At 43.8% G+C, this 14523-nt stretch overlaps 2 protein-coding genes across 11 annotated transcripts in view; both read left to right on the top strand.

Moving 5' to 3' along the window:
* The window catches only part of ABCC9 (ATP binding cassette subfamily C member 9), an 87785-nt gene that overhangs the window by 6676 nt on the left and 66586 nt on the right, over positions 1 to 14523 (top strand). For all 10 annotated transcript variants that reach the window (XM_081879624.1, XM_081879622.1, XM_081879620.1 and 7 more), the window contains 7 exons: positions 306 to 472; positions 2434 to 2676; positions 5406 to 5654; positions 6248 to 6406; positions 8912 to 9067; positions 12329 to 12463; positions 13617 to 13779. In XM_081879624.1, the coding sequence (XP_081735750.1) occupies positions 306 to 472; positions 2434 to 2676; positions 5406 to 5654; positions 6248 to 6406; positions 8912 to 9067; positions 12329 to 12463; positions 13617 to 13779 (1272 nt within the window). The remainder of the gene's footprint in view (positions 1 to 305; positions 473 to 2433; positions 2677 to 5405; positions 5655 to 6247; positions 6407 to 8911; positions 9068 to 12328; positions 12464 to 13616; positions 13780 to 14523) is intronic.
* The window catches only part of LOC309351961 (sulfotransferase 6B1-like), a 121360-nt gene that overhangs the window by 48111 nt on the left and 58726 nt on the right, over positions 1 to 14523 (top strand). The window lies entirely within an intron of this gene.

The following is a 14523-nucleotide window of genomic DNA, read 5'->3' as shown; positions in this document are numbered from 1 at the left end:
AGAGGAAGACACGCTTGGCAAATCCACACCGTGATCAACTCCCGTCTAGAAACCAATGTCCCCACCGTGGAAGGACATGTGGATCCAGAATTGGCCTCCACAGTCACTTACGGACTCACTGTTAAAACCGTGTTTATGGAAGACAATCGCCAAAGAAGAAAAACATTGGAAACAACACACTGTTTCCATAACCTCTGTTTTTAAAGTGGTTATATCCTCAGCAGACTCTGGACAGATTGATTAATAGATGAGAGATTAATGATACCTATGTATAACTAAGTCTTATTTCTTCCTTTATTTCGCAGCTCTGTTTTTGTACTGGGTCATGGCCTTTGTCACCAAAACTATCAAGCTGGTCAGATATTGCCAAGATGGGTTCAGCTTTAAGCAGCTGCGTTTCTGCATCACCGGACTAATGGTTGTGCTCTATGGGTTATTGATGGCAGTGGAGATCAACGTCATCCGTGTCAGGGTGTGTTCCGCTTGGCATAGATTCCAGACTTTAGATAACTTTGCCGCGTTATCCACCAGCCACTGGCTAGTGGGGTGGAAGAGTTTAGCCCTTGCTGAAGTCAATCACTCCCATCATCTCCCAGTTCTTGGAGTGTTTGTTTTGCAATGCTGGCTTACAGATTTAGGACCCTGTGTAAAAAGCACACAAAAAAGGTGCATCATGCAGTGGCTTTGAATTAGGGTGTATATCAACCTCCCCACTTCCCATGCGCTATAGCAATGTTTCCCAAACTTGGGTTTCCAGCTGATTGCTAGCTAGGGTTGATGGGACTTGTAGTCCAAAACCACCTGGGGACCCAAGTTTGGGAAACCCTTCACTATTGGAACTTCTTCTTGTGCAGCCCCACTGCAGGTCTCTGCTATGGAAATGTTCAGGGTGGCAGGAGAATATAAATTGTTTATTGATATCCTTCCTAATTTATGTTAGCAAGTTCCTTTACTTAGCAGAGTTACATTCCCCTTTTTACATGCACAGCAGATAGCTGGTCGCAGGCTCGTGTGAGCTGCTCACTATTATACAATTCAGTCTGTCTCAGATTGAATTGTACGTTCCTGGTCAGTTCCCTTAAATCCCTCTTAAAAGAATAAAAACGCCACAATCTTATTCAAAGTCAATAAAAGAAGTTTACTCACATCAGTTCACAGTTGGATTCCGGAAGGCAGACTTCGTTACAAATATGTACATGTGGATCTACCCCATATGGGGGAATAATCCCTGTGCTTCTGCTAACTGAGAGCTAGCTAAAAGCTGGTCAAACGAAGAAGGAAGTCAAAAAGAGAGAGAGGTTGTTGCATGGCTTGTCCTTTTGTTACCTGGACAGGTTAGGTCATGCCCACCTACTATCACATGCAAAAGGAAGGATGTTCCAGCCAGGAGGAATAGGAAGTTTCGACTGGCTGGACCAAACATTCCCTCGCATGTCTTCTCTAGCATTTCAAGAAATGTTGTACTTGACTGCCTCTCATGGATCACACCCCACACCTGCATCTTTCGCACCATGTGGGACACTTTACCTGTTGGAAACACCTGCTGAAGCATTTCTGTTTCATGGTGGTCCAAGTGTGGAAAGAAAGGAAACCCTCACTACTGAAGTAGAAGGAAACAAAAACTCCTTTCTTACGAAAATCTGTCACCCTCATTCCTTAGTTTTTGGAGTGGGCAGTTGTTCACAGATGGCAGGGACCCTGTGACCTGGATGGAGAACATGGCATTGTGGTCCAAAAATATCTGGAGGGCAATTAGATGTTTCTAGATGTTTTTGGACACCCAACTCCCATCAGGCCCAGCCAGCATGGCCAACGGTCAGGGGTGATGGGTGTTGGTGGGACACAGATTCTGCATTCCTGGTAGAAGTCTCAGATCTCTGCTCCAGCTAGGCCCTGCTTGTGCTCTTATCTTTGAGAGAAGAACCATTTGGAAGAGCAACTAATTTTTAAAGGGAGTAGTCATGTAACAAACGACAGGCTGTTAAAAACGACCCAGGAGCCCAGTGTGGTGCAGTTGTTAAGGGTGTTAGTTCTGGACTGAGAAAATTCAGGTTCTAGTCTCTGCGTGGCCAAGAAGCTTACTATTTATAACTTAATACAGTGGTACCTCTGGTTAAGTACTTAGTTCTTTCTGGAGGTCCGTTCTTAACCTGAAACTGTTCTTAACCTGAAGCACCACTTTAGCTAATGGGGCCTCCCACTGCTGCTGCGCGATTTCTGTTCTCATCCTGAAGCAAAGTTCTTAATCCGAGGTACCATTTCTGGGTTAGTGGAGTCTGTAACCTGAAGCATATGTAACCTGAAGTGTATGTAACCCGAGGTACCACTGTATATAAATAAAATAAATAAATAAATAAATAAAAGAAATGGGGAGGAAAAACATTTTAAAAATCACCTGCCACTCAACTTGTTCTTTGTTGTTTTTATCCCCAGAAATATGTGTTTTTCACAGACCCTCAGAAAGTGAAGCCTCCTGAAGATCTACAGGATCTGGGTGTGAGGTTCCTGCAGCCCTTTGTCAACTTGCTCTCCAAAGCAACCTACTGGTGGATGAACACGCTTATCATATCAGCTCACAGGAAGCCTATTGACCTGAAGGCGATTGGGAAACTGCCGATCGCCATGCGAGCCCTTACAAACTACGTCCGCTTGAAAGATGCGTATGAGGAGCAAAAGGTAACTTCCTTAGCGGGAAGAGAACCTGATTGTGACAGCCACTCGCTCTGCTTTTGATTCCTATAATGCCTCCAATAGTTGAGGTCAAACACAGCCATTGTGTTTACCCTTAAAAGGTAAAGGGACCCCTGACCATTAGGTCCAGTCGTGACCGACTCTGGGGTTGCGGCGCTCATCTCGCTTTATTGACCAAGGGAGCCGGTGTACAGCTTCTGGGTCATGTGGCCAGCATGACTAAGCCGCTTCTGGGGAACCAGAGCAGCACACGGAAACGCCGTTTACCTTCCCGCCGGAGTGGTACCTATTTATCTACTTGCACTTTGACATGCTTTCGAACTGCTAGGTTGGCAGGAGCTGGGACTGAGCAACGGGAGCTTACCCCATCACAGGGATTCGAACCGCCGGCCTTCTGATCGGCAAGTCCTAGGCTCTGTGGTTTAACCCACAGCGCCACCCGCGTCCCTTGATGCAATCTTACCTTCCAGTAATTTGTCTAACCCACTTTGAAAGCCATCCAAGTTCATTCATCTTCCTTTTTTTAAATTTTAATTTTTTTATTTTCAATGCAAAATTACAACAAAAATTACAAACATTGAATCCAAAATAAAGCACTACAAACAAGCAAAAACAAAACAAAACACAAAACACCAGAAAAAACAAACACAAAACAAAAACACATCTACAAATAAATCCATATCATCATTCTGATCGTTACGTACATATACACATATTGACTTCCTTCCTTTGTTCTAAGACCTCAAAATTTTTACTCTTTCTAAATTGTTGCGTCTAATGTAGATTTTGTTGTTGTTTAGTCATTTAGTCGTGTCCGATTACCTCTATCTTTATACGTTTTGCACAGTTTTTCTTTAACCCTGCAAAGCTTCATTCGTTACATACCGATATACTTACTCCAGAACAATGTTTTTTCATATACTTTTTAGCACATCCCCATTCTTTTAATAATTTTTGGTCCGATTGTTCCCTTATGAATGCTGTGAGTCTTGTCAGATGTATATATTCACACAATTTAATTTGCCATTCTTTCATTGATGGAATTTTTCTCCCTTTCCAATTTTTTGCTATGAGCATCCTGGCAGCTGTTGTCGCATAGAGGAATACTTTCCTTTGATTGTCAGGAATATAGTTTGTGATTATACCTAAAAGGAATGCCTCTGGTTTTTTTCACTAAAAGTTATTTTAAACATCTTTTTTATTTCTTCATATATTTCATTCCAAAATTGTTTAATAGGTTGGCATTCCCACCACATATGAAACATTGTTCCTATTTCTTTCTTGCATCTCCAACAGGTATTTGATTTTAGTTTGCAAATTTTAGCCAATTTTAGCAGAGTTAAGTACCATTGGTACACCATTTTCATCAAATTTTCTCTGATTGTGTAACATGCCATAAATTTAATATCACATTTCCATAATTTCTCCCATTGATCCAGCCGAATTCATCTTCATCGGATCCTTCACCAGAGATTTTTGAACAGAGGTCAGATGGCCATTGCATACCCCTCAACTGTCCTGATAAAATCGGGACATCCTGTTTTGGGGTCCCACGGTGCCCCAAAATGCCTAAGCTTGGGGGTAGATTGCATGCTTTTCATATCCAATCCTTGCCACACCTGCTTTGAAAAAGGAACTACAGGCAAATTTAGGAAAGTTCCGAGAGTTATTCTACATCTGGAGGCCTGAGGCAGCTGCTACCGTTTGCCATTGTTCACGCTGGTACCACAGACTTATATTTCAGCGATCTTGCTAGCTGTTACTCATGCATAGCCAGTTTATAAGGTTTCTGAGGAGAGAAGGATTAAGCCAAACTGTTCCTGTATAAAATGGGACAGAGCTGGCCTTGAGTGCATTCTATCCCTTCAGAGAATGTAGGAGTCTTTTCTTCCCCAAAGCCTTTTATCGTGCTTCAGCGAAAGATGCTGAACATGAGGCAGTTAAATTTTCTCAGACACAATTTTGTGGTGAGAATAACTCTTGTCAGCCTCAGGTTCATGGTCCTATGTCAAAGCAATCTACCAAAGATCTGTTACTATAATAGCAGCGGTAATAATTCTATTTTTATTTAGTTGGCTGTTTTCTAAAGTTATATGTCACATATAATCCAAGAAGAGTTTCAAGGCAGATTACAGGGTGTGAGGGTGGGGTGGGGGTGGGGATCAAATGAACAATAAACCAAACTAAAAGGAGCCAAAGTCAAACCAAGAATAATGAATAGGGAGTGCCTTCAGCACAATCTCCATGTGGGATGATTTTGGGTAGTTAATTGAATGGACCGTCAGCTCCAATTTCTGCGAGTCCTGTTTCCAAAGGATAGTTGCCACTCCATTTTTCCTAAAGCAATGGTGCAAATCGGACAGAACGTGAATATCCATATTTGGGGAAATGGTCATGCTGGTTCTTCGTTTACGTAGAAAAGCCCCTTTACCTCAACGTACCCTGTATCGATTCAGTTTTAGAGATTGATTGTAGGACAAACATGCTTCTGTTCGGGTTGTTTCATGTAAGTTGATTTATTTTTAGAAGAGAGCAGCATCCTCACAAGGAAAAAAAAGTTTTATTTATTTTGAAAATTTGCATCCACCCTATTTAATGCTGTATTGTTTTTAACACTCGATTGGAAACCGCCCAGAGTGGCTGGGGAAACTTAGCCAGATGGGCGGGGTATAAATAATAAATTATAATTATTATTATTATTATTTCTTTCTCAGAAAAAGGTGGAGGACAAGCCAAACCGCAAGCCTTCCATCTGGCTTGCCATGTATCGTGCCTTTGGGCGGCCAATCCTTCTGAGCAGTACGTTCCGTTACTTAGCCGACCTGCTGGGGTTTGCTGGACCGCTCTGTATTTCCGGCATCGTTATGAGTTTTTCTAACAAGACTGAAGACGACATTCTCATGACCAATGCAACGTCTGCAAACTACACTGCCTTAACCTCTGGAGCTATTTACCCAGTTAGAGTAAGTAAAATTAGAGTATGTTTTTTAGGGAGATAGCTTGTTGGTCCTCAGTTGGTTATTGTTTATTGGACCTAAAATTTAGGTGATGGGGGAAGGGCGTGTGTGTTTGTGTGTCAAAGCATCATTTGAATAGGCTTTTTCTTTTTAAACAGTCCAAGTTGAGACATTTGATAGCCTGGTTTGTAAGAAGCACTTATACCAAAAGCTTCCCAATTCATATGTAACAGGAAACTATGGTTTAACAAATCATGAATGAAACAGCGGGAGGGAAGATGTGTGTTTCTTCAACCAACAAACTATTGTTTATCAGAGACTCCAGAATTATTTTAGTCTTCTTATTTTTAACTGTACTTTCTCTTTTTGATACTTTAGAGAAAAATTGTGGTTTGTTTAAACAAAGAAACAATGCTGTTTTCTTAGCAATTATTGTTTATTCACATTCACGTTTATGCATTTTTTCCAGGTTAATTGCCTTAGGCCTTCTATAATTGAGTGACAGCCCTAATTATTATTATTTTTCATTTTCTTGCTGTTCGGTTAGACCTCCAATATTATCTCTTAGTTGAAACAATCTCTTCCATTTTGCTCCGTAGAATTCTACAGATCCGTTCCTCACTTCGACCAATTTCCTCAAAAACGCCTATGTCCTGGCAGTTCTCCTCTTCCTGGCCCTCATCCTGCAAAGGACCTTTCTCCAGGCCTCCTACTATGTTACCATAGAAACAGGCATCAATCTACGAGGAGCTTTGCTGGTAAATAAAGACATTACTCCACAGGCTGTGAAATGGCTTGGTCAAGGCTTCAAATTATCCACACTTTGGACTAATCGGACCAGGAGGATTGGGGCAGATTAGATAAAAAGTGTTTGGCTGTTTGGATGGCATTAAGGAGTCTCTCCAGTGTCCTTTGTACCTGATAGCAGAGGCAAAAGACCTGTTTACATCTTGCTTCATCCCACTCTTCTTCCATCATAGTGCCATTGCTGGCTGCAGCCCGGCTGGCATTGACACACGACAGGGCCTTCTTGGTGGTGGCTCCTTGTTAATAGGATGCCCTCCTCTGTAAGATGCATCTGCTCTCTCATTAATAACATTCCAGAGAAATTATAAAACATGACTGTTCACTCAGGCACTTGAGGACTAAAAGACATTGTCTGGCAATCTTGACAACATTAACTACTTTAAAATATGTTTTCAGAAGTTTGTAGGGTTTTAAAAAAACATTTACTGTTTTGATGTTTAGTTATTTTATACCTTGGGCTCCTTTGGGAGGAATGACAGGATAGAGATTTTAAAGAAATAATATTTGAATCCGGCATCCCCAAGATGTTTTGGGACTACAATTCCCATCATCCTCGACCACTGGTCCTGTTAGCTAGGGATGATGGGAGTTGTAGTCCAAAACCAGCTGGGGGTGCCTGATTTGAATCACAAGGCTGGAGCCAGCTATATAGGTCTGCCCCACCAAGTGGTATCAGGCTTTTAAAATTGAACTGGGCAGAAGTCTCCCCAACCCTTAGCCGCCACCCCACCTTCAAACAATGTTTTGTCCCCCACAAAGGTTGTGGGGGAGGGATATTGTCGACTTTCAGGGGCAATGGGAGAATGTAATTTGAACTACTTTCAGATTCACTTACATTTTTATGAGGTGGCTGTGAGTAGTTGAATTTTTTTTCTTTTCCTTTTTATAAGCTTTGGCACACTTCCTCTTCAGAGGAGCCCTGTCACATTCCTGGGCCGTAGGAATGCCACTGCATCAAAACGAAACATAGTTCCCATGCTCAGTCTGGCCCAGAAATGCTGCAAGGCTGTTCCGAGGAGAGGAATCTCAGCCTGAAGCAGTGGCAAGTCTTTTTTTATTGTTCTGGATTGAAAAGAAAGAAAAACACCCACAATTCATCAAACTGTAATGAACCCCCTCCCAGACTGTCTTGTGACATTTGCCCCCTACAGATTGATGCTGAGGGAAGGTTTCTCCCCACCCGCAAATGATGTCGAAATTCGACGCCCCCTGTCTCTCATGCTCCATCCTAAAGCAGAGTTACGGCGCTCCCTTCAGCGCCCCCAAGGGTCCACACCTAGTGTGACCGAACCAGCAGCACTCCCCAAATCTGCCTCTGATTCCTCCTCTGGTCACCGATATGGATACACCATCTGACTGCCTCCAGGTGCTGTGGTCATCTGCGAGAGATACCCACAAAGCGAGGTTGATGTTGCCAACGTTCATGTCTTGTTTGCAGACATCTTTGTAGCGTAGAGTTGGTCTGCCAATGGGCCTCAGGCCTCAAGCCAGCTCCTCGTGGAGCACATCCCTAAGGATCATGTACTTTTATTCCTGTAGTATGGGGATTAATGGGAGGACGTCAAAAGTGGATTTTATGAGCCCTTATGGTTGCTTAGAGACTTATACAGCAACCCACTAACTATTGCAGGCAGCCCTTGCTACATTTGAACATATTTCAATTTTGTGTGGATATTTCTCTGGACGTTTGGAGGGCTTCTTTCTACTCACACATTTAACTAAATACAATACTGATAGTTATTGTGTTTAGATTGTGAATTGACGATGGTCTTTTTGTTGTTGTTGTTAGTCTCATGTCAGGCTTCGGGGAATTGGCTTCCTCCCCCCGTGGCAGTAGATAAGAGATCAAATGAAAGGAACGCCTTACCAGTTAGAATCTTTAATAATCACAGCGAGAGAACAAAGAACCCGTCTCCTAGAAATGGCGGTGCTCCCAATTAAGGGATACTCCCCCCTCTGTCCCTATTAATCCATGTCACTCCTACGTCTTGTAATCTGAGCTTGTACCCTCTGCGTTTTACTGTTCTGATACTTCCTGAGTTCTTCGAGACTTCGGAGAAGGGGGGTGGATGCTATCCAGAGACTGTGAATCTGTTAACTCTTTCTCTTCCGGTATTTCTTCTGCTGGCTATTCCCCATCCAGTATTTCCCAGCTTCTGCCTTCTGAACTATGCCCCTCTGCAAACCACTGTTCTAAATCGATACTGTCCTCCTGCTCCTGGGAAGATTCAGGATCAGGATCAGGGAGAGAGGGTGGAGAGAGGGTGGCTCCCACCATTCTTCCTCAGTACGGTCCCTGACATCTCAGTATCATTTATATACTATTTTTTCACTTTATGGTCTTAAATGTTTTTCTCATCCTTTTTTCCTTCATTAAATATGCAAACAAATAATAATAATTTAAAGAAAGGGAATGTATACTACCTACCAACATTTTGCCTTGCTTCTTTCCACAGGCAATGATCTATAATAAGATGCTGAGACTTTCCACATCCAACCTGTCCATGGGAGAGATGACTCTAGGACAGATCAATAACTTGGTCGCCATTGAAACTAATCAACTGATGTGGTTCCTTTTCCTGTGTCCCAACCTATGGGCTATGCCCGTTCAGGTAGAGCATCGAAGTAAGGGACTGATTTTTGGAAGACGCAACAGATTTCATTTCATTCATTGCAAAAAAAAAACACCCACACAACTTTACTGAATCTTAAAGAATGACGGAGCCTTAAGGGAGGGACCAAAGCTCAGGGTTAGAGCACATGGATGGATGGAGGTGCTTCTGGGTTCAATTCTTGGCATCACCAGTTAAAGCAGAGGATGAGATTGCCATGCCCCTCCTGATGTTGCTTGTCTACAACTCTCATCATGCACGACTCTTTATTTTGCTGGATTTGGCAAAAGTCGTATACTGCTTGATTGTAACGAAACATCTGTGCTGCTTACAAGAAATACTGGGAGGAATTAAATGCAGCACTGTGTTAAAGTCCTTTAGCAGTGTACTTGTGCTAGTGGAATGGTTTGCACAAGAGAACGTGCCAGGAGCTAGCATGGTTCTCACAACAGGTTGCACATCCCGCTTCTGCTAACGCAACCATTGCACTTGGTTTCATATTGCACAACTGTTATTATTGCCCCTTAAAGGTAAAGGGACCCCTGACCATTTAGGTCCAGTCATGGCCGACTCTGGGGTTGCGGCGCTCATCTCGCTTTATTGGCCAAGGGAGCCGGCGTACAGCTTCCGGGTCATGTGGCCAGCATGACTAAGCCACTTCTGGCGAGCCAGAGCAGCGCATGGAAATGCCGTTTACCTTCCCACCGGAGCGGTACCTATTTATCTACTTGCACTTTGATGTGCTTTCGAACTGCTAGGTTGGCAGGAGCAGGGACCGAGCAACGGGAGCTTACCCTGTCACGGGGATTCGAACCGCTGACCTTCTGATCGGCAAGTTCTAGGCTCTGTGGTTTAACCCACAGCGCCACCCGCATCCCATTATTGCCCCTTAGGCTAGCATAACAGCCCTTGTACTGGTGGCCAGGGAACGTTGAATCTGGGTCATTAAAATGATAAATAAGAATAGTTAAAGCCAAAAAATCTGAAGAAGTATGCATGCACACGAAACCTTAGACCAAGAACAAACTTAGTTGGTCTCTAAGGTGCTACTGGACAATTTTTTTATTTAGTTAAAACCAAGTAATTGAAAACATTTTTAAAGAAGCGATTAAAACCAACAGAAAACTGAAAAGAGATTAAAGAGACATCAGCATCTATGTGTCCAGACAGGTTGCCTAGGCAAAAATGTCTTAAACAGGTGCTGCAAAGGAATCTGTCTGGTGTCAAATGGCAGGGAGTGTCAAATGGTAGGGAGTTCCAGCGGCCTTTGATACCATCGACCATAACATGCTTCTGGACCGTCTAGAGGGGCTGGGAGCTGGGGGCACTGTTATACAGTGGTTCCACTCCTTTCTCCTGGGCTGTGTCCAGAAAGTGGTGTTGGGGGATTAGTGTTCAGACCCCTGGGCTCTCACTTGTGGGGTGCCTCAGGGTTCCGTCCTCTCCCCCATGCTTTATAATTTCTATATGAAGCCGCTGGGAGAGATCATCAGGGGGTTTCGGCTGAATCCTGACAAGACAGAAGTACTGTTTTTGGGGGACAGGGGGCGGGTGGGTGGGTGTGGGGGACTCCCTGGTCCTGAATTGGGTAACTGTGCCCCTGAATGACCAGGTGCACAACCTGGGAGTCATTTTGGACTCACAGCTGTCCATGGAAGTGCAGGTTAATTCTGTATCCAGGACGGCTGTCTACCAGTTCCACCTGGTACGCAGGCTGAGACCCTACCTGCCTGCGGACTGCCTTGCCAGAGTGGTGCATGCTCTAGTTATCTCCCGCTTGGGTTACTGCAATGCGCTCTACGTGGGGCTACCTTTGAAGGTGACCCAGAAACTGCAATTAATCCAGAATGTGGCAGCTAGACTGGTGACTGGGAGTGGCCGCCGGGACCATATTACACCAGTCCTGAGAGATCTGCATTGGCTCCCAGTACGTTTCTGAGCACAATTCAAAGTGTTGGTGCTGACCTTTAAAGCCCTAAACGGCCTCGGTCCAGTATACCTGAAGGAGCGTCTCCACCCCCATCATTCTGCCCGGACACTGAGGTCCAGCGCCGAGGGCCTTATGGCAGTTCCCTCATTGTGAGAAGTGAGGTTACAGGGAACCAGACAGAGGACCTTCTCAGTAGTGGCGCCCGCCCTGTAGAACACTCTCCCTTCAGATGTGAAGGAAATAAGCAGCTTTCTTCTCTTTAAAAGACATCTGAAGGCAGCCCTGTTTAGAGAAGTTTTTAATATTTAATGCTGTATTGTTTTTAACACTTGATTTGAAGCTGCCCAGAGTGGCTGGGGAATTTCAGGTAGCAGGGTGGGGAGAAACCTCCTCTGCCGGAGATCTCGGATAGCCACCACAAGGCAGAGTAATCAATACTACAGCAACATTTACCCCATACATTCAAAACACTACAATACCATGTAAAACTGTCATGACTTCCCCCAAAGAATTCTGGAAGCTGTCTTATGTGAAGGGTGCTGAGAGTTGTTTTGAGGCTCCTATTCCCCTCGTAGAACTGCAATTGCCAGAGTGGCTTAACAATAAATCTCTCTTTACAGGGAATTTGGGGAATCGTAGCTCTGGGCGGAGGGGACAAGGACCTAACAGCTTTCAGCACCCTTAAACTTCATCTCCCAGAATCCTTTGGGGGAAGCCATGACAGTTTAAAGCAGTATCATAGTGCTTTAAATGTATGGAGTGAACATACATTAGTAAGGTAAAGTAAAGGACCCGTGGACGGTTAAGTCCAGTCAAGGTGACTATGGGATTGTGGCGCTCATCTCGCTTTCAGGCTGAGGGACCCGGTGTTTGTCCACAGACAGCTTTTTGGGTCATGTGGCCAGCAGAACTAAACCACTTCTGGCACAACAGAACACCGTGACGGAAACCAGAGCTCATGGAAACACCGTTAACCTTCCCGCCACAGCAGTACCTATTTATCTACTTGCACTGGTGTGCTTTCAAACTGCTAGGTTGGCAGGAGCTGGGACAGAGCAACAGGAACTCACCCTGTTGCGGGGATTCGAACCGCCGACCTTCTGATCGGCAAGCCCAAGAGGCTCAGTGGTTTTGACTACAGCGCCACCCGCGTCTGACTTAGTATAACTTAGTAGCCTTTGTTACACATACTTTACAGTTAAGCATTATGCGGCATATTTTGAATTTGACAGCTTCACCTTTAGATCATCTCATACAGGTTTGTGCACTGAACTACAGAACTGGCAATGTTTTCAAAGTCTTCTCTCCCTTCACCCCCCCTTTTTTTGTAGATTATCATGGGGGTGATCCTGCTCTACAACTTACTTGGCCAGAGTGCCTTGGTTGGCGCTGCTGTCATTGTATTGCTGGCTCCAATACAATATTTCATAGCGACAAAGTTGGCTGAGGCTCAGAAGAGCACGCTTGTAAGTTGTTTTTCCACACATGAGACTTGGCAGCTATTTAAAGCACGCGACTGGAGTGGTAACACACTGGAGTTCTGTGCCTGGCTACTGTACGCTGTTGGATGTAGCTCAGTCGGCAGAGAATGAGACTCTTAACCTCAAGGTCGTGAGTTCGAGCCCCAGGTTGGGCAAAAGCTTCCTCCATTGCAGGAGGTTGGGCTAGATGACCAGCTCTACAACTCTATGGCTCTATGTTGCTTAACAGAGCGGCTGGGGAAACCCAGCCAGATGGGCGGAGTATAAAAGCATTATTATTATTATTATTATTATTATTATTATTATTATTATTATTATTATTACAGTGGTACCTCGAGTTACATATGCTTCAGGTTCCAGACTCCGCTAACCCAGAAATAGTGCTTCACGTTAAGAACTTTGCTTCAGGATGAGAACAGAAATCGTGCTCCGGTGGTGCGGTAGCAGCAGGAGGCCCCATTAGCTAAAGTGGTGCTTCAGGTTAAGAAAAGTTTCAGGTTAAGAGCGGACCTCCAGAACGAATTAAGTACTTAACCTGAGGTACCACTGTATTATCATCTTTGTTTAGATGGGCACTTAGTGGTTTCAGATCAACCAAAGGAACAGTGATATAACTGACTACAGTCAAATCTTGACTCCCGAACGCTTCCGTTTTGGAACGTTTTGGCTCCCGAATGCCGAAAACCCAGAAGTAAATGCTCTGGTTTTGGAATGTTTTTCGGAAGCTGAATGTCTGACGCGGCTTCCGCTTGAATGCAGAAAGCTCCTGCAACCAATCAGAAGCCATGCCTCAGTTGGCGAACATTTTCGGAAGCTGAACAGCCTTCTGGAATGGATTACGTTCGACAACCAATGTTTGACTGTACCATCATTCTTGCATCAAAAACTATTGAATTGATTTGAAAATGTAGCAGCTCTTGATGTTTCAGCTGATCTTCAAACCATGGTTTCAAGGGTCAGCAACACATTATGGGCTCTCAGTCTCTCTCCTCTCCACCCTGTGGCCTCACTTTGCAGTTTGGCACGATCCATAGTTTGCTAAAATGTTTTTTATTATTTATTTGCATATTTTTTTAATGGGTAGTTTAATGTTCTTTTCCCCTTTTCTCCCTCCATTCCATCCTTAATCGATGGAAAGGATTACTCCACAGAGAGGCTGAAGAAAACCAATGAAATACTGAAAGGGATCAAGCTTTTAAAGCTGTATGCCTGGGAGCACATATTCTGCAGAAGTGTAGAAGAAACGAGGGTGAAGGAGCTGACGAGCCTCAAAACCTTTGCTCTGTACACATCTCTCTCCAGTAAGTATATATCCTTGAGTGTGGCAGGCAGGCTGGCTGGCAGGCCACCATCTCGTTGTTTTATCCTCCTCCCTTTTTATCCAAAGACAAACGCAAAAACAGCAGCACACAAATTAAAATAAATGCTTTTTTAAAAGCACACACATGCCACATATACTATAAAATACAAAAGTCACAGCAATAAATACAGGAATAGGCATATATATATATATATATATATATATATATATATATATATATGGAATAATTAAATGTTGCCATATCTTATTGTTTGGGTGGATAGAACAGATTGCCAGTTATGTTATTTGTTAAACTATGGAATTTGTTCCCACAAGCAGTTGTGATGGCTATCATCATCATCATCAACAACAACAATGTTCTATTATTTGTACCCCACTCATCTAACTGGGTTGCCCCAGCCATTCTGGGCTGCTCCTGGCATATACAAAAACATAATAAAACATTAAACTTTAAAAACCTCCCTATACAGGGCTGTCTTCAGATGTCTTCAAAAGGTTGTTTAATTGTTTAATTGTTGTTTAATTGTTTATTTCCTTGACAACTGGAGGGTGTTTCATAGGGTGGGTGCCACTACTGCCTTGTTCCCTGTAACCGTGCCATGAGGGAACTGCCAGAGCTGAACCTCAGTGTCTGGGCTGAACGATAGGGGTGGAGACACTCCTTCAGGTATACAGGACTGAGGCCATTTAGGGCTTTAAAGGTCAGCACCAACACTTTGAATTG

The sequence above is a fragment of the Podarcis erhardii genome, assembly GCF_964252035.2.
Source record: "Podarcis erhardii genome assembly, chromosome: 10".
NCBI classification, from domain to species: Eukaryota; Metazoa; Chordata; class Lepidosauria; order Squamata; family Lacertidae; genus Podarcis; species Podarcis erhardii.
The sequence above is the reverse complement of the archived record's forward strand: the minus strand, read 5'-3'. Positions and strand labels throughout refer to the sequence as shown.